The sequence below is a fragment of the Grammomys surdaster genome, unplaced genomic scaffold (assembly GCF_004785775.1).
Source record: "Grammomys surdaster isolate TR1022 unplaced genomic scaffold, NIH_TR_1.0 192, whole genome shotgun sequence".
NCBI lineage: Eukaryota > Metazoa > Chordata > Mammalia > Rodentia > Muridae > Grammomys > Grammomys surdaster.
Window position 1 is genome coordinate 364,697 of NW_021604637.1, and position 19,577 is coordinate 384,273.

A 19,577-nucleotide genomic window follows, 5' to 3' on the forward strand; every position below is an offset into this window, starting at 1 on the left:
TGTGGTGAAGCATTCAAGGGAACTGGAGACGTGCTTTCCAATACCCATGCCTTCCTGTTCGGACATTCAATCTCCAGATTGGTTAATTAAATAGATGCCTCTTCTTTATAAAGTTACCCTGCCTTGTGTATTTCATTATAACAACCAACAGCAAAACCTAATCAAGACTCTACCTACAAAATGAATTACTGGGGTGGGGACCTCGCAGAGGGCCTGAGTGTGAAGCTGTGTGCAGCGGTTCCCACGGAGCTCCGGTCTCCGCTTAGGGGAGAAGCAAAAGCTCTTGAGTTTTGGTGAGCTCTGGCAGAGGGATGGAAACTATTTGGGCCACGTGGGAACAGTTTATCAGAAAGCTTGGCAAGCCCACAGCCTTGTGGTTTAGGGCAGCATTTCCCATAGTGCATTGCTCTCTGGGCCCCCTGCATTGACACTGAAGAACCAGCTTTATCCCTGAGAGAGCTTAGCTACCTTTCCAGACTGCTTTTTCTGGGCCTGCTCAGGTAGGTAGTCCTAAGCCAGGCTTCCAAGCCACTGACTCTTAAGAAATGGCTGTCCCCAGAAGGGATAGTGAGAGGTCAGGGTGGAGGTCAAGGGAGATAGTCAGTTGGGCCTTGGTGCCAACATACCAAGCGTTTGGCTCAAGGTGTGCAGTACTGGCTCAGGCTGCACTCACATGAAGGAGGGCTTTCACTTTGCTTCCCTAGCCTCTCAACTCTCCCAACAACACAGGAAGGTCATGGTAAGGCCTCAAGACGGCCATGCTGGAGGAGACAGTACTGTAGCCAGAAGTATGACACAGCAGTCACCATCTCTCTCCTAAGAGAAGCTTATGCCTTCAGGAGGGTTTGCTCAGCAGAATGCTAAGCCCTCTCTAAGTGGGTTCCCCTTCCTCTCTCTTCAAGGCACATCTCTTCTCCACAAGCATGTGGCCAAATGATCACCAGTGGGTACAAGGGAGTGAGTGGGGAAGCAAGCTATTTGCCTGGAGTGTGGGGTTATAACAGCATGTCCACAGCAGCCTCCAGAAGTGGGAGGCTGCAGAAGGTGCCCAGCAGGCTTGCAATAACTGAGCATCCGCAGAGCTAATGAGATGTGCCTTTTCCAGGAGACCGGGTCTCACTGCTGGCTTTCCCCTTCCAAGGCCTAACATGGAGAACAAAGCCACAGCCATGGGGCCTGTGGTTGCCTGTGCCTCATGAAAACACAGGCAGCAGCTGGCCCTGACAGAAGAATCTCCATGGAAAATGGAAACAGAGCAGGGATATAACCTCTATCCTGTGGCCAAAAAGAACCTCAGACTCTGGCCAAGCTGGTGAATCAAACCTTCCATTTCAATGAGATGAAGTGCTAATTTGTGTATTGTTGAAACCAGAGTTGGCCCATCCAAGGTCTCATCAGGAGAAAGACATGATTTACATGGACGCCTGCATCCAGGCACTGGCCTTATGACTAACAACATGGAGACAGGAGAGATGGAGGGCACATTTACACAGGCGATGGGAGCCCAGCAGGCCCATGTCAGATACAGCTGAGCCAGGGTATGGAGCCTCGGGGCTCATCAACCATCAATCCTCAAGTGCCTGCCGCCTTGACAGGCAGCTACCAAGGCCTTTTAAAAATGCAAATCTGATCACATCACTGTTCTGCCCAGGGGCTTCTGGGCACACTTAAAAGACAGGCAAGGAAGCCCAGGGCTAAAGCTGTGTGCAATGAAATACAGCAGCCTTGGATTAGAGCACAATGTATAAAATAAATACCCATGAGTCCACACTGACATAAATAAGTGATTGAATACATTAGCAAATGGGGGAGAAGAGACTAATCTCCCATTCAAAAGGATCATAAATAACTTATGTAGCCCCCCACCCCCAGCAGAAGGGAGAATAGCTCCCTGCCCTTCAGTGGGACAGCACACACTGACACCCTCCCAGAAGCTGTAGGACAGTCAAGGGAAGCCAGCCAGCCAACACCAACAGCCATCAGCTGTGCTGACACTGGGACCCTCCATTTTATAAAAAAATGATACCTTTAGGCTTGAGAGTTGGCTCAGCAGGCAAATGTGTCTACTGTACTAGCCTGGCCACCTGACTTTAATCCCTGGAACTCATGTAAAGGTGCAAAGTGAAAACCAGCATCAAGAAGCTGTCCTCTGGCCTCCAAATAAACACTGTGGCATGTGCTTTACATTTAAAATAAAAGACTTACTTATTTCTATTTTGTGTGTGTGAATGTTTTGCCTGCACATAAGTATGTGTATGCAAAGACAACAGAGACCAGAAGAGGGCGGTAGAAGTCTTAGAACTGGAGCTACAGGCACTTGTGAGCCATTATGTGGGTCCTGGGAATGGAACTACGGGCCTCTACAGAAGTGGCCAGTGCTATTAACTACCCAACCATCTCTCCAGCCTTAGTTAAAAAAAAAGAAAGAAAGAAAAAAGAAAAGAAAGTGATACTTTAAACCCTTTGTCTTCTTCTTCCAAAACCCATGGTTGCAATCTAATCATAAGAAAGACATCAACCAAGTTCCAGTTGAGTGGCACTCTGACCAGAACTGTTCTAACTATCAAGGTCCCAAATAAGACAGACCTGAAAATTGCCACAACCAAGGGGCGCGTAGGGAGACTAAAGGCAACAGTGTTCTGAGTGACATCTGGGACAAGAAAGGGCATTAAAGACAAATTACAGAACTTCAAGTAATGGAGACTTCAGTTAACAAGAATGTATCAATATAGGGTAACAGTGTCACATGTGCACAAATAATACTATTAGGATATTAACAGAGGGAATGATGGGTTAGATAAATAGAACATCACATTTTATCTACTATATTCTTTGGTAAATCAAAACTGTACTTTAAAAAAAAAAGTGTTACCAAAGGAAACAAAGATAAGACCCCAGTTCTTGGCCTGTGGTGATGATCACCTGGCCCTGCCTGCTGAGCCACGATCCACTCCCCTTAGAGGCTGCAGGCTCCAGCCTCTACACTCCAAAGACCCTTCAGCTCTGCTCCCTCACCATGCTTGCCTTTTTGGCCCACACAGAATTAATCCCACCGAGCCATCGTGTTCTGAGAGGACATCACTCTTCCTTCAGAGACCTCAAGGCTCCACAGGGCCAGGCAGCATGTATCTTCTAGATGACCTGTGTCCTGTCCCTGGCATGGTGTCTAGCCAGAGCAATTCAAGTCCATGATGCTGGCTCTCAGATGCATTAAACGAACAAGATGCAAAAAGTGCTGGAATGGAAAATCCAGGAAGTAATCACTCCAAGGCACAGCACCTCAGTGCACTCTGTGGGAGCGCCCTGGGAGCCTCAGACACAGAGCAAGCAGGCAGCTCATATCTACAAGACCCAGGAAGCACGAGACAAGCTCCTTGACCCTGGGAACTGGCTGCATCAGAGAGCAGTCACTCTTGGATAAACTTGACATTGTCACATAACCACGAGCACAGTCGAGATGCAGGACAGGCTGTGATGTTACAGTTAAGATCTTCTTTTAGCTCCCACCTGGGCCACCATAATGGTTTCTGTTCCTTATAGTTTAGCCTTCCCCACAGTCTCCTGTAAGTGGAAACCTACAGAGGGAACATTTTCACTCACAGGCTATCGGTTTTGCCTCTTGGGAGTCCTTGCCTTACACACTGTGTTCCTGCTACAGAAGAACTAGCTGCTTTAGGAAGCCAAGCTACAAGCCAAGCGATTACAGACATGGTGTAAGTGCCTTGCTGGCACCATCCTAAACCCAGCTCACCACAGGACAGAGAGAGAGAGAGAGAGACCACCCAGCCTTGCTCTCTCCTGGGTAGCTGCTACAGGAGAAATGCTTGTAGATTACCTGTTTATGTTCTTGGCCAGGTGTTGGCTGGAGGCAGTGAGGGCTTCTACTCCAGGACCAGCTGCGGAGGAAGCTGAGGCTGCATGTTCTGAGCCCAGAGGAGCAAGACTAGCATGGGCAGCAGATGGGGAGGTGCTGGGAACACAATGGGAGAATTATTTCAAATGGAATTCGGCTCATTAATGGCACATTCATCCGTCCTTTCTCACCCCACCCAACCCACCCACATTTGTGGAGTGGACTATTTAAAGACATAGCACACTACTCCTTGGGCTCCTCTGATTTATACATGGTGAAGGTCACAGCCTCCAGTTCCAACTTCCTCCCTCATTCGACTCCAGGAAAAAAAACAAAAAAACAAAAAAACAAACCTGGGGATTCATTAACTGCTCAAGTGTTGGAGACCTTGGTGGGTGTTTTCTTGTCTGAGGTTTGCTTGAAGATTTTTATAAAAAAGTATTCTTACAGTTTGGTGCATGAAATGAAATTCTGAGTTGAAAATTAAAACACAATTCTGTAAATTCTCCACAATTTGCCCCCAAATTTTGAGAGAAAAGTATGGATGCATGAGCAATTGGGACCTGTATTAGGGTGGGGAGTTAGGTGACAACTCTGTCTAGGGCCCAGGATTATGAAGGCAAGCAGCCTTCATGTGGTAGATGTCTGCCCCCTCCTGGACAGCCAGGGGACCTTACAGGATGCACCTAGAAACACAAGCTTCAAGCCAAAAGGCTCAAGCCTAAGAAGTCCTAACTATCCATTATGGCAAAAAGCAAGGTATCTACAGCCTGGGAACTAGTTTTCAAAGCAAATGACTTCCCAGATCCTGCAGCTAGCCACACTGTTGTCAGCCGGGAGCTGGTCGGCTGACAGCCTCTTAGAGCCAGGCTGGAGTTTGGTGACTCAGAGGCAGGGCCTGAGACCCAGGCTGCAGGGGCAGCTGGAGTTTGAGGTTTTACAGTCTGTGGTATAAGATCCCTTCTTCTATTAGGGGCAAATAGTCATAGAAGCATTGGTTTCTGAGTCACCATGCCATGCTCAGAGCCAGCCTTGCAGGCTCTGCCTCCAGATCAAACCTGGCCCTGAAAGACAGCAGCCACTGCATTGGGTACCCAATCCCTAAGCCCTCGAAAGGGAATTCTCTCTCCTACTTAAAGCCCTGTGGTGATTTAGCAGGCTCCACAGACTCAACTCCAGCTTTGCCCTTCCTTCCCTCCCTTCATGGCTCTGCCCAGCATCTTGTTTCCATGACAGGCTAACTCCTGGTCAGGCAGCTCCTCCCTTAAGCTACTGCATCTAGCCCACTTCCTAACAGTCATATAAGTACCTCCATGCCTTTCTGTGGCTGCATTTGTCCCCTGCCTTCCCTGCCCTTGGAAGATGGACCATGAAAACCAGGAGTAAAGACAGCTGTGTTAACTAAAGTTTCCGGGGGTGGGGACTAAAACCCACCAAATACAGAGCCAACAAGACTGATAGAACTTAATAAGTATTGAGAGTTAGAATATTTCAGGTGCAGAACTAAATTCTCTTGAGATATCTTAGCTTCTAAATAGACATTTACTGCCCACCTATGTGGTGATCCAACATCCTTAAGATCGAGGTAAATCTTTTGGAATATACAGACAGACCGATAGCTTCCTTCCACCAACCCAGAAACTAAGATAGCATTCAAGGCTACAACAGATTTCTCCACTTTGCTGTATGTGCCTACCTGATGTTCCCACCAATGTACTTAAAAATTGTCTTGATTCATGACTTTCTTTGTTCTGTTACTATAGAAACATCATGAGACTACATCTATGTTGAAACATAGAATTTGGCTTAACCTAAATAAACTTCTATTTTATTCTTCTTCTCTTTGATATGAGAGCTATGGTGGGGTTTTTGTTGTTTTGCTTTTTGGTGTGTATGTGTATGTACATGCATGCATGCATGCATGCATAGTAGTGTTTGTGTGTACATACATGCATTTGCCACAGCACACACAGTGATATATGGATATCAGTGGACAACTAACTCAGACTGCCAGGGTTTGTAGCAAGTGCCTGCACCTGCTAATCTATCTCTTCAGACCCACTAGCTGTGCTTCCTCCTGGTAGCACCCACATCTCCACTATGCTTCCCAGTGATTCAGCATCCGGACAGGCTATGAACATGAAGCACCATCATCATGTGTGAAAAGAGAGCCCATAATGTCCACGGGCTGAAAGAAAACTAGAAGCCACGTTGCCAGTTCCTCAAGGGGCCCACCCACAAGGTTGGAGGTGGAAGGGGTGGAGCCCAGAAAGTTATGATCCTTGTAGGACCCTAAAAGCTAATCCAAAAACTGAATAAAAACTGAAAGATAAGCCAGGCATGAGGGCCCACACCTATAATCCCAGCACTTGGGAAGCCAAGGCAGAAGCATCATGAGGTCTGTGCAGTCCTAGGCTATATAGTAAACCCTTGTCTCAAAACAAAAATACAAAAGAGTGACTGCAAATGAACAAAGCAAACTGCTGGGGGCTGTTTAATCTCCTTCAGAAAGCATCATTCTGAACAACCTTTATCCATGCTTACAATCCATGGAAGGTCAACTGCTGATGGGCACACCTTTAATCCCAGCACTCAGGAAAGGCAGGTGGGTCTGTGAGTTCAAGGTCAGCCTGGTCTACATGCTGAGTCCCAGGACTGCATAGAGAGACTCTGTTTCAAATGGGGGGGGGGAAGCAAATTGCTAGTCTGATTTCAGCTTTCTCAAGAGACTGCTGGCTGAGCTCCCCCACTTTACGAATCCCAGGAAGATTTAATTTAATTAGAGGTACACTGACTAGGTGGTTGTTGCTTACAATTGTGTTACTTTAAGGGGTCTTGTCACTGGGTTGTGAAGGAAGTTACCAGAGGGTAGGGCAGATGGCCTCAGATCTGTGTTCCCAGGACAGCCCACAGCTGAGGATCGAACATGGATGCCCTTAGACTTTAGCTATTACTGTTCCTCCCAAGAATGCCATGGAGCATTTTCCAGGGTCACCCAGTGACAACATCCCCTCAGTTTAGTAGTCTGGCCAGCCTATTTGTCCTTAAGCCAGCATAGTCCCAAAGGACCACCAGGCAGTTCTATCTTCTCTTCCCCTCTACTGGCCTCCTCCGCTGTGGTAGACACACCCTTCCTGCCCTGGCCAGTTCCCATTAGCTAAAGGCACCAAACAAATGACTCAACAGCCCAATTAAGAATGGAGCCTCCCTCTCACCATAGCCAGTTCTTGGCCCATCCATGACTGAGGTAGTCAGGCCCTAACAGGGAAGCTGAGTGACTCACTACCACACATGAGCACCATAACCCCTCCTGACCCCTCCCTTCTCTCTGTGTCCTCTTCGGCCCCTGCCCTCCCTCCTCCCTCTCTCCCTCCTCTCGATCCCCCTCCTCTTCTTCCCAGGCTGGACACTGACACCGGAAGTGAGATTTTCCTGTTCTCAGAGGCTCAGGACCCCTGATCACTCTTCCGCTGAATCACCTCCTACTTCCGGAATCAGTCCTCTTCGCCCAGCCACCTTTGTGGCCCAGGCCTTCCTCATCTTACAGAAGAACTCCTGGAGTATCCAGGAGCATATACCTCAGGGTTTGTCCCCCTAGGTTCAAGTTCCCTCAGCCACCAGAAGGCCCAGCTCAAGTCTGACTAGGATATTACCTCACCTAAAACCCTCTCCAATTCTTCACAGGTCCACAGGTGAGCCACACACAGGCCCATCTCCACAGCTCCCTGCTCCACATAGCAGAGGAATCCTCAAGTTCCCCAGTACCTTAGCTTACACAGCCCTCCATCTGGAGGAGGCCTTGGAGTCCTCACCTGAAAGGGAGACTGGCTACCAGGCCCTCTGAACATCTGGTAGTTCACTGAAAGCATGCTCTACTCTCCTGCTAGACCACGAGCCCAGAGTAGACATGAATCTCTGCCATCACGGGTGGGACACACTCCAGAACATTCCACAAGCAGCAGGCCCTTCCATCCCTCACCTAGCAGCACAACCTCTTGGGCCACTGAATGTGAGGCATGTGTCCTGTGTTCTGGGAATGCCAGAGCCTACGTGCAAAGGCAGACTAGGCCATGGAGTCTACATGCAAAATGAATGTAACTAAAGGCAGGGTAAACAGCCCACCATGTTCTAATAAGCACCAGGAATTCAAGAAACAGCCACGCACAGGGCCTTCTCAGTGTGGCACTGTGAGTGTCAGGTCTTGGGTCACATACCCAGAGAGCCTGCCCTGGACCTAGATCTGAAATGGACCTTAAGTGCACTCCCTGCTCCCTCCTGCTTCCTGAGAGAACACTGGCTGCAGAGACAGGAAGGCGGCAGTAGTTCCTGGTCAACAGCCTTGGCCAGCTCTTGTCTCTGCTTAGCCCCAACATGACCAGCAATGGCCACCTTAAAGACATTATTCTCAGGAAGGCAGCACTTTATAGCTGAGAGTTACTGCCTAGGACCACTCCCAGCCTGTGCTGGGTCCCCTGGGTGTGTCTGCCAAATCCTGCACAAAGACAAGACAGCAGAGCCCTTCAAAATGGATTCGATTCCATTTCCACCTTCTTGTGTCGCCTTCAAAGTAGCCCCACTGTCCTCTGAAAAAGGGTGGACAGGGGGGTATGCAAAGTCCCTCTGGTAGCAAATATCCATGATTCTTTCTTCCCACATAAGGGATGAATTAATGTCTTCCAAACCACAAGACCATAGGAGAAGAATAAGGAAGCCAAATTCAAATTCATGCAGTGTTCCTAATTTTGGAAGGTAAAGAGAAAATCTAATTTGAACTTTTTTTTTTTTTAAAAAAGAATTGAACTGACAACTGGAGAAGATGCAAACGCCATGACTTAGCAGCCAGCCAGGATTTATCATTAATCAAGGTGTTGTTGTTAAGCCTGGCTGGACAAGACCTTTGACTGTCTAGAACCACTACCTGCAGGTCAGTCTGCTATCCCTCAACTGGCACTCTGCCAAGGTCCAGTGCAGCAACTGGTCCCTTTAGCAATTCGGCAGTCGTGTTAACCCACCCACAACAAAGAATTCAGTTTTGCGACTGGCATGCAGACCCATAGCCAGAGGGCCCAGCTATACAGAGAGAGCCTGTCCCCAACAGCTATCCTTTGATTCCCTGTTCTGGGCTTTTGAGTCCTTCTTGGCAGAGTTCCCACTGAACTGATAGCAAATTTCATTTCAAAAATCAGCTGGGGCTGCCAAATTAAACCCCTGTCCCAGGACAAAGACCAGAGTGACTCCGGCTGTCACAAGAGGATGATAACAGCCCCCAAGGTGCAAGCTGAACACATCATGGCCTATTGGGCCAGATGGCCATCTTATCTCCCATTTCACAGCACCGTCTGGAATGCATTTAGCACACAGCCTTCCCTTACAGGCTCTTGCTATTTTTTATCCCCAAATCCCCAAGTGCACACACACAATCCCTCACATAACATGGCAGGCCTTAGGGCCACAGACTGGGCTCAGACTGAAAGTGAGAAGCAAACTGTAAGAAGGAAAAGTGCTCTGAAAGTCTGCTGTGGTAAACACTGGACAGTCAGTCTGTGGTGTGAACTGTGAGGGGTAGGGAGTGTGGTTCTGAGCTGCGACCTCTGGAAAGGTCCAAAGCCCAGCCTGAGAGGTGCTAAAAAAGGCCACATATCCAGATATTTCCAGTCACTAATGAGATCTATTCACACATGGACACTAGTCCTCCAGGCTGTCGAGTGTATAAACATCACCTCATGCTGATCTGCAGATTTCAGAGAGTGGAGAGTTGGGGGAGGGCAGGGGAATGACAGGTCAATTCCTCCCCTCCGTCTTACCCACTCTTCCTGCCCAGAGCTAAGTCTGCACTCAAGAGGACAGTATCTTCAAGTTTGGCCCGAGCAGAACTTCAGCCAAAAGAAAATATTAACTCAGAAAAAAACTAATCAACAACATCATCCCCAAATGATAGGAGAGAGGTTGATCCTGCTGAAAGGTCTCCGGTTCTCACTGCTGTCACTAGCAGCTCAGCAGGGTTCCCATTCATATGTTTCTTTATATGCCCTGAACACATGATGAACATACAAATAGATACAGAGGGGGCTGGAAAGATGGCTCAGTGGTTAAGAGCACTGAGTGCTCTTCCAGAGGTCCTGAGTTCAATTCCCAGCAACCACATGGTGGCTCACACCATCTGCAATGGGATCTGATGCCCTCTTCTGAGCTGTCTGAAGACAGCTACAGTGTACTCATATATATAAAGTAAATGAATAAAATTAAAAAAAAAAAAAGCACAGGCTGCTATTCCAGAGGACCTGAGTTCAATTCCCAGCAACTACACGGTGGCTCATGACCATCTGCAATGGGATTGATGCCCTCTTCTGCTGGTGTATCTGCAGGTGTACATGCAGATAGAACATTTGTATACATAAAATAAATAAATCTTTAAAAAAATAGATACAGAGACCAGAAAGAGGCTGGTATCAGAAGTCAAGGACATCTGTGTACAAAGCCCAAAGGTACCTATACAGATTAAATACCTCACCAATCTTAAAATGCCAAAACAAGAACAACACCGCGTTTTAGTATAAGCCATTCAAAATTGTCAGTATTTGACAACTGCCAATATGGGATCTCATGATCTAGTGGTTACCAGCTGGGAACACAAAGGTGATAAACAAACAAGGGACCCTCACTCAGTGCAAGAGGCACAGCGCGCACAGCCCTGGAAGGCATAGGAGCCTTTTATGGAATTCTGTCCTTCAGGGTGGATACTTCCTTTTATACATTAAAAAACACTTTACGATCCAGTTATTAACTGCCTGATTATTAAATAAAGATTCAGCTAACTTTTTGGGAGACAGCCAAATCTGCTCAAAGACAAAGAACTACATTGTACAAATTGATAAGAACAAAACCCTTACATGATTTGGGAACAAAGGAAAAACAGAGCAGGAATCCTGGGTTTCCTCAGTCTCAAAAACAAGGCCATGATGCTCACCAGTGCCACAATTCCCCCCAGGGCCATGATGCCCCCCAGTGCCACAATGCTCCCCAGGGTCATGACTCTTTTGACAGAAGTCATAGGTAGTTTCAGCCACCAACTGCTGGCCCAGGAGTCTATAGTCCTGAGTTCCTGTGACCAGACAAGATTGCCTCTACCTAGTGTGCACCACATGTGTACCTCAGAACACTAGCTGGAACACCCTTAGGAACTGGAACCATCCAGATTCTAAGTAGAAACTTAGGTGAGGCAGCTGTCAGACTCTCACCAGTTGCTCTGGTGCACCATAAAGTCTGACAGAAAGCAGGCAGGTGAGTAGTTTCCCAGTGGTATTGATGGGAGCCCTCAGGATCCAAGGAGAGACCTGCTGGGATTCCAGTCTGAGAAGAACCAGGAGTCAAGTGGTTCCTGATGTGACCTTAATACCCTGCTCCGCCGCTCAGAAGTGACAGTGCTGAAAGACTTCTCTAGGAAAACCACTCTGGCTTTTATTCCTTTTGGGGTTAAAAACACGGAACAGATAGGAGTACAAATGACTGACTGTAGGCAATCCAGTCATTTGTAAAATTTTCTAGAGAACTTGGGCCCAGGTTTCTGGATCACCAGACATGTCAAAGCAGAACAAAAACCAAAGAGAGCAAGTATGGTGTCCGCAGAGAGGACATGAAGAAGTAGCTTTCCTTTCATCTACGGAATCCCTCAGAGAGCATGACAGTTCCCTTCCTGAGAAGAGCACAGAAACTCTGCTTTGACCCCAGAGCATCAGCAGGCAGGTGCCCTGAAGGCAGGGGAAGGGCCTGTCTCTTCTCTCCCTTTTAAAATCTTTAAGACAACCTCTGGGTTGGAGAGATGGTTCAGTGGTTAAGAGCACTGACTGCTTTTCCAGAGGTCCTGAGTTCAATTCCCAGCAACCACATGGTAGCTCACAACCATCTGTAATGAGATCTGCTGCCCTCTTCTGCTGTGTCTGAAGACAGTGACAGTGTGCTCATATAATTCAAATAAGCTGATCTCCTACTCTGTGACCCCAGGGCTGGGATCTTAGACATGAGCTGCTGACCCCTTTCACAGGGAACACATGTCAGATATCCTGTATATCAGACATTTACTATTATGATTCAGAACAGTAACAAAACTACAGTTATGAAATACCAATGAAGATGATTTTATAGTTAGGGGTCACCACAACATGAGTCGCAGCAGTAGGAAGTTGAGAACCACTGGTCTAAAGGAAGATGAAACACATTCCATCCTGGAAGTAGACAATTCAAAAGCTTCAGAAGCCCCTGAAACTGACAGGATTCACTAGACTCTTACTTCCTCAAGTATCTATAAGCAGCAAGGACAGCTGACAGATGCCCAGACAAGCTGAGCTGCCCAGAAGAATGCTGGGCAACCCCATCCCATCGAGCTGTGCAGTATGCTCTAGGTTTCCAGTTTCCCTACACTGGGGTGCTTTGCTGATGCAGCTGTCTCTGAGTCATTTCTACTCCTGTAACCCCTCACCCATACTCCTGATGTAAACTCAATAAAACTCAGTGATTCACCAACCTGGACTTTGGTGTTTCCTCACTTCAGTCTGTCATTGATACCCTATCCGAGAGAGTAGACATTTGCTCACTTCTCAACACAAACAGTGGACAGGCTCTTCCTGAGAGCCTAAGTTCAGTTCCTAGCAACCACACAGTGGTGGCTCACAACCATCTGTAATGAGATCTGGCACTCTCTTCTGGCATGCAGACAGAACACTATGTACATAATACATAAGTTTTGAAAAAAGAGGTCACATGTTCACACCACAAGAGCGGAACCGTGAACAACTGAGAACGCTCATGTTGGGTGACTCCCAGTTTTCATTGCTTTGAATACAGGGCTGAGGAGGAGCCACCAGTATTGACTTTGGGGTTATCAATAAACTTCCAAGAAAAGTCAAATTCACAAACACTGATTAAATAATGAGTGTTGCCTGTATTTTATGACAAGACCATTTTATCATGTTGGATGACCAAACTGAAACCAACCAATGGCTGTTCCTATTGGAACTGCCTCTTTCCCACCGACTTAGTGATGATTTCCTCCCGCACAAATGTTCATGCTCCTGCTGGCTTTTCTTTAGTCGAATGTTTCCCTGTTCTTTGGCTCCTGCCTCCTGACTGCTCCCTGCCCAGGTTCCAGCTGTCCTTCCTCTGAGAGATAAAGTCAGGAAGCTGGCCTAGTCATCAGCACCGAGAGCATCCATGCTTACTCCCACCCCTTCCTGTATCCTGTGGTCACTCATAGTCAACGTTGCAAGTGACATTTGCCAGGAATGGGGTTAGGAGCATGGCTGGGCAGCAGAATACACCTGTCTCAACATGGCTGCCATATGGCCTGAGCTTGTTAACATTTTGCAGTCTTGGTTAGTGCCTCTGTGAGTTGCAGTTGGAACTTTACTCTATTATCTGTGGCTCTTGAGAGGATCCACAGATCCATTCTAGATGGCACACATAGCCATCCTCCTGTGTCCTAGGCAAAAAGAGGCCCGAGACAAGCTATTTAAAAGGATGGTCCCTGGATAGAGAAGGGGTCCCAGAAGGACAGATCAGACCCTGCTGGATTTCAGTTCTCCTGTATGACGTCTAACCATGCACTTGTTCATCTTCCTATCAAGGGGTCTCCATATCTGCCTTGCCCCAGCTGTAATATCCAAAAGAGTAAAGAAAGCTCCTTTCCTGCTTCACTAAGGTTGGTAACCCTACTCGTGGCTCTAGCTAGTAGATCCTGGGCCTTCCTAAATCTCCGAGGGTCAGCAATCTGGAGCATCACTGAGACAACGAAGCACAGGAGAGGCAGGGAGGAGGGCGGCAATGCTCCTCACGGGCACCTCAGCTGACTCTCGTCATAAGGGGAACATTGAAATCCCAGGCCAATGCTCACCTGCTGGGACATCTCTGGTTCTGTTTCTCTCCCCCTCCTAGTTTTCCTGCACCAATTAGATTCCCCAGTGAAAGGGTTTCCCCTCTGCTGCCTGATACCTGCCTATCAACAGTAACCTGAGATATGCAGCCAGGGAGGGGTCAGTACACATATGACACAGGTAAGTAGACAAAGGGTTTCCTTGTCCTCTCCTCCAATCTTTGATAAGCCATAACATCCCCCTATCTCCACTCCATGTTGGATGCTACAAGAGCCATGAAGACAAGTTCTTCCTTTGTAGTTGGGGAGACGGACTTTGGCACAGAGAACTTACAGACTTCTGGAAAGGGCCGTGACACAGTGAGAGGCAGCGGCTGAGTTTAGAGGAAGACTCCTTAGAGGAAGGGACCCCAGGTACAAGCTCCAGGATGCAGAGTGCCCTTTCTGTCCTGGTCACCTAAGTTTCCCCAGTGCTATGCAAAATCTGGCAAAACACAACTGCTTTTCTAAATATAAATTAAGCTATGTACAGACAGAGACTATGACAGTTAATGTTATCCACTTGACAGGATCTAGAACCACCTAGGAGACAAGCCTCTGGGCAGGTCTGGAAGAGGGAGGGAGGACCCACCCTAACTGTGGGTGGTCCTGCCCCAGTAGAGAAAGTAGCAGAGCTCCAGACTTCTATTTCTTCTTCCCCTATGGGCACTAGGTAACCAGCTGTTTTCTGGTCCCTTTGCTATACCTTCCCCGCGGTGATGGACTGTACCTTCGAACTTCGAGCTAAAATAAGTCCTTTGCCCTGTGAGTTGCTTTTGTCAGGTATTTGTCAAAGCAACAAGAAATGTAATTACTGTGGAGAGGCACGTGTTAATATGAATGTGCACTGTGTAATTACTTATATAAAGAGGTGTGTGTGTGTGTGTGTGTGTGTGCACGCGTGTGCATGTGCATGCGTGTTCACCAAGTTTCAAAGGCACTGAGACCAGACTTGCAGACCAAGTCTGGTCTCAGCGCAAATGCCACAGGCGAAAGGTAAGTGAAGCTGATTTCAGGCCAAGTACTGGGCGGCAAAGACCTGTGGTATGAAGGTCAAGAAGAAAGGATTGCAGGAGACGACAGGACAGAAGACAGGGCTGAGAACTGGTTCGCTCCTTGTCCATCCGTGCCCCACCCCCACTCTGCTGACTCCTCTGTTCGCTGATCGTCACTCAAAGACAAAAGAAAACAAGAAGCTGGCCCAGCTGGTGTCCTAGGCAGCCAGCAGGTCCCAAAACTGCATGGGCACTCTCTCTGGTAGGCTTCCAGTGTCCTATCAGTAGATAACTAATGCCACAGGAAGAGGCTAAGTCCTGGCACATACCTGCTGTGCTTAGAACAAGTATACAGACACTTCGAGAGGTGAGTGGGTGTATGAGACAAGGGAAGAAGAGGAACAGCCACAAGGCCTGGGCTCAGCCAGACCCAGTCATGTTTCTACTGTACCTCTGGACTGTCAGATGTGTGGAGACTGAGCTGACAGTATCACCATGATGGGAAGAGTCAGCTAAGGGTGGGTGTCCCAGGTCTGTAGGAGCAGCTGGCTGGATGACATCATCAGCTCCAGGGATGCTACAGAGGAAAACAAATGGAAAAAAAAAAAGTCAAGTAACTCAGAAAGTTCCCAGAAGGTGCAAATATGTCTTAACATCTGGCTCCGGGCCAGGCTCACGCTCCCTTTCTGTAGCAGGAAGGAGATGTCTGTGCTTCTTATAGATGGGCTGTAGATGGTGCTGGTGGGGGTGGGGGTGGGGAGCGAACGCACTCTATCCCTGGCTACCAACAAGTTAGACAGAAACCTGTAGGAGGAGGTTAGCATTTATAGATGCCACCAAAAACAGGAGTCAAGTAACCCCTTGGGGGTGCTGGTTTTCTTTTTTTTTTTTTATCACCACTTAGAAACAAAGGCACAGACAGATTGAGTAACTCAAGCCTGACCTCAGTCACCCTCTCCATCACCACAGCAGGCTGAGCACCACAGGTGGAGAAGTAAGAGAACAGCAAATGGCTACCAGTGCAGGCAGTCATTGCTATATTCAAAAGCCATGGTTAGGAAGGAGCTTGACATTCTGCAGAACAGCAGAAGGTCACTGTAATTAGAGCGTAGACGAAGGAGGGACTGTGGCAGGGAGAAACGGACAAGAGGCAGATCACAAGACCAGGTGGACAAACAAGGCCTTGGCTTTAAGCCAAAGGATTATTCTGAGGCTTCTGAATGTTCGGCCACCAATCACGGCCCTTGGCATGTGCATGAGTGAGAGTGGGTGGGCCCAGGGGATTTTATAAAACTACATTCTAAATACCAGTGGACAGCCCATATGCATGCCCATGCATTACTATTCTCTATGGGTCCCATCCACCATTCCAATTCCTCTGGGGCAGATATTAGTGTCCCATGGCTACACACAGCATCAGAGAGATCATAGAAGAAGAAAAAAATGGGGGCCAACTCAGAGGGGGAGGAATGGCCAGGCTGCTAGAGAGTTTGGGTAGATTACAACTTGGAGACTCCTAAATTATGGACATGATCAACTTTCTAAATATTAAGAAGTTAGAGAAGAAACACAGCCTGGAGTTTTGGCAGCACACACAGTCATAAAAGACTCAGCTTCCTCTGACACGCCATGGTCTTTCCAACATGCTATATTAAGAGTTGATAAAGGCGGAGAGCAAGGAGATTGTGGTCACAGTAGCCGAAGCAACCAGCAGCTGCCTTCTGCAGCTGAGCCATCCAATGGGCCCCGTTTTCTGGTTCCATCCCAAATGAATACTGCTGGTCTAATCAATATAAATAAGAAAATATTCTTAAGAAAGATGTTAAGTGTCAGGGAACAACTTTGCTCCCTGTCTTACTGTTTTGTGACATGGGTACCATCAGAGCCATACCACTGCTGAGGTTCGTGCCATCCTCTCTGAGGACTTGCTCACCCCTTTCTAAGGCAGAGACACACCCACGTTCGTTCATTAGGCATCACCAGAGAAAATGAAGGACCAAGAGAGAAGTTTCCAAAAGCAGGCATCCACCCACACAGATGGTAGCATGACATTTTTTTCAAAGAATACTGACACTTCCCTAAGTTTTCTGAACATAAATAGTTTCTGGATGACATTTTCACTAATACCCTCATCGGCTCTGACGTTGGTGAGCAAATATGCTATTACACACTCACAGAGTAACTGTCAATGATGTCAAGAGGGCTGGGATCCAGAGCAGCCCCACCTTGGGATCTCTGCCAGCTGACTCCCTGGGACTTAGCTTCTCTGTCTGTAAGAGTGAAGGCCTGGGCTGCACTGTCACGCAGGGCTCCTTGATCCAGTCACATACCTCCTCCCTGCTTACTGACTCACCTCCCCCTCCCCACTGTGTGCACAGCTCTCTGCTTTGATATGCTACAGACTAGAGATGTGAGAACGGTGTGCCCAGCAAGCATTAATCAGCTTCCAGTCATGGTCTAACAACCTCTTGTACAAAAAAAAAATTACGATTTGAAATACACATATGTGTAAAAATATGATTTGAAATACACACGTATGCGCATCTACAATAAGCTGAGCCACAGCAATTGCTAAATATCTGTGCATGTGTGCAGGTGCACGTCTATCTAATTCATATTGTACCACCAGCTCTGAGGCCTTCCTGGCTCACTTCCTGGTGATCTAGTTAAGCTTCACACAGCTATGGATGGAACTAAACTAATTTCTGGACAGTAAGATAGCATTTTAAAAAATACACCTTCAGGGACTAGAAAGATGGCTCAGTGGTTAAGAGCACTGGCTGCTCTTGCAGAAGACCTGGGTTCTGCTCCCAGCACACACCTGGGTGCCTTGCAACCATCTGTAATTCCATGGAATTCAATGCCCTCTTCTGACCTCTGTAGACACCAGACACCAATGTGGTATATATACTTGCACGCAGGCAAAACACTTATACACATAAAATAAAATAAAATAAAATAAAAATCTAAAAACATCTTCAGCAGATCTCTGTGAGTTCAATACCAGCCTGGTCTGTATAATGAGTTCCAGGGGAGTGCTACATAAAGAGAATCTGTTTCCAAAGATTTCTTTTTTTAATTAAAAAAATAACATTTCTTCCTAGACCTACCACTTGAAGCTGTAAACACTTCCCGAATTCTACCAGTGGTAACAAAGTCTAGAATGACTGAAATATTTCTCAGGGAGCAAATTTTGGTTGGAGATTTCAACCACCAGTTGCTACCACCAGCTGCTGGGCCAGTCCTGCAAACCTAGGCAGCAAAAGTTAAGTGGTCGCTGGAATGTGTGGGGAGCTTTTATCAACAAGTGCTTTTCCACAAGGCTGTGAAGCACTAACATAGAGACTGAGGCCTCTGGCAAGGGCCCTGCTGCCAAGAGGAAGGTGCCCATGTTATCTAGTGCGAAAGGGCCAACCTTGGGCTCCACATCCCATAGTCCATCCATGTCCCATCATGTTCTCTGTGGGCAGGAGTGAATCACATGGGACCATACACTTCAAGTTGACAGGTTAATCCGGAGCAAGGTAAAGTCAAAATTCAAAGAACAGTTTCTCAGGTGTGACATCATACTGCGTTAGGCCGCTCTAACAGATGCCCGGAGACTGATGGTCTGTAGAGCATTTTTACAATCGGTAACTGATGTCGGAGAGCTCTATTTCTCTCAGCATTCTGGAGGCTGAGATTTCATGATCAAAGCCAGCAGCTCTGGGGTCTGATGAGAGTCCTTCTCCAGGCTACACAGTTTGTGCCGATTCGTCTGGTGGAAGGGGGCAGGGAACTCTCTCGTTCCTTTCATAGAATACTAATCCCATTCATGAGAGTTCACCCTCGTGCTTACCCACCTCCCCGAGTCCCCACCTCCTAATACTACCAACCACCCTGACCCTTCAGGTCTGTGCAGCCTAGTTTGATGTCAGCTTGATACAAATGTCTTGGATAGGAGGGAGTCTCGATTGAAAAACATGCCTCCATAAGACTGGGCAGTAGACAAGCCTGTAGAGCATTCTCACCATCAGTAATTGATGTGGGAGAGCCCAGCCCATTGTGGGTGGGGCCATCCCTGGGCTGATGGTCCTCAATCTATGAAAAACAAACAAACAAACAAACAAACAAACAGGCTGAACAACCCTTATGGAGCAGGCCAGTAAGCAGCACTCCTCCATGGGCTCAGCATCAGCTCCTGCCTCCAGGTCCCCTCCCGGTTTGAGTTCCTCGCGACATGACTTCCCTCAAAAGTCTATGACTCAGGATATGTAAGCCAATTAACCTTGTCTTCTCATGTTGTTTTCAGATATGGTAGTAGTTCATGGGATCGACAGTAACCCTAACTAAAACAGGGTCTCAACCTATGAATTTGGGAGGACAGAGTCAGACCCTAACAATCCCTAAAACCAGAGGAACACACTGTCACAGAAATACAGGATTTTTTGTTTTTGTTTTTGTTTTTTTGAGACAGGGTTTCTCTTTATAGCCTGGGCTATCCTTGAACTCACTCTGTAGACCAGGCTGGCCTCGAACTCAGAAATCCGCCTGCCTCTGCCTCCCAAGTGCTGGGATTAAAGGCGTGTGCCACCACTGCCCAGTGAAATACAGGATTCTTGCAGGCCACAGTGATCTGATGAGGTTCTAGAAATATTCTAGGAATAGCTGAAAGAAGAAAAGGGCATCACTGGGCCCATGTGTGCAAAGATCCTGCAAACTAACGACAGCTTCTCAGGCTGGAATGTCGCTAGTGTGAGGCTGCATCTTCAGCACCACACAACCAAGTAAGTTCTCTCCCTCTCTCCCTCTCTCCCTCTCTCCCTCTCTCCCTCTCTCCCTCTCT

The 19,577-nt window shown here is 47.6% G+C and overlaps 1 protein-coding gene across 1 annotated transcript in view; it reads right to left on the reverse strand.

Annotated features, from left to right (window-relative positions):
- Positions 1-19,577, reverse strand: part of Tacc2 (transforming acidic coiled-coil containing protein 2) — a 186,237-nt gene that overhangs the window by 82,034 nt on the left and 84,626 nt on the right. Inside the window, exons 6-7 of the mRNA XM_028769369.1 lie at positions 15,204-15,329; positions 3,836-3,970 (exon numbers count right to left, since the gene is read on the reverse strand). Coding sequence (XP_028625202.1) covers positions 3,836-3,970; positions 15,204-15,329 — 261 coding nt within the window. The remainder of the gene's footprint in view (positions 1-3,835; positions 3,971-15,203; positions 15,330-19,577) is intronic.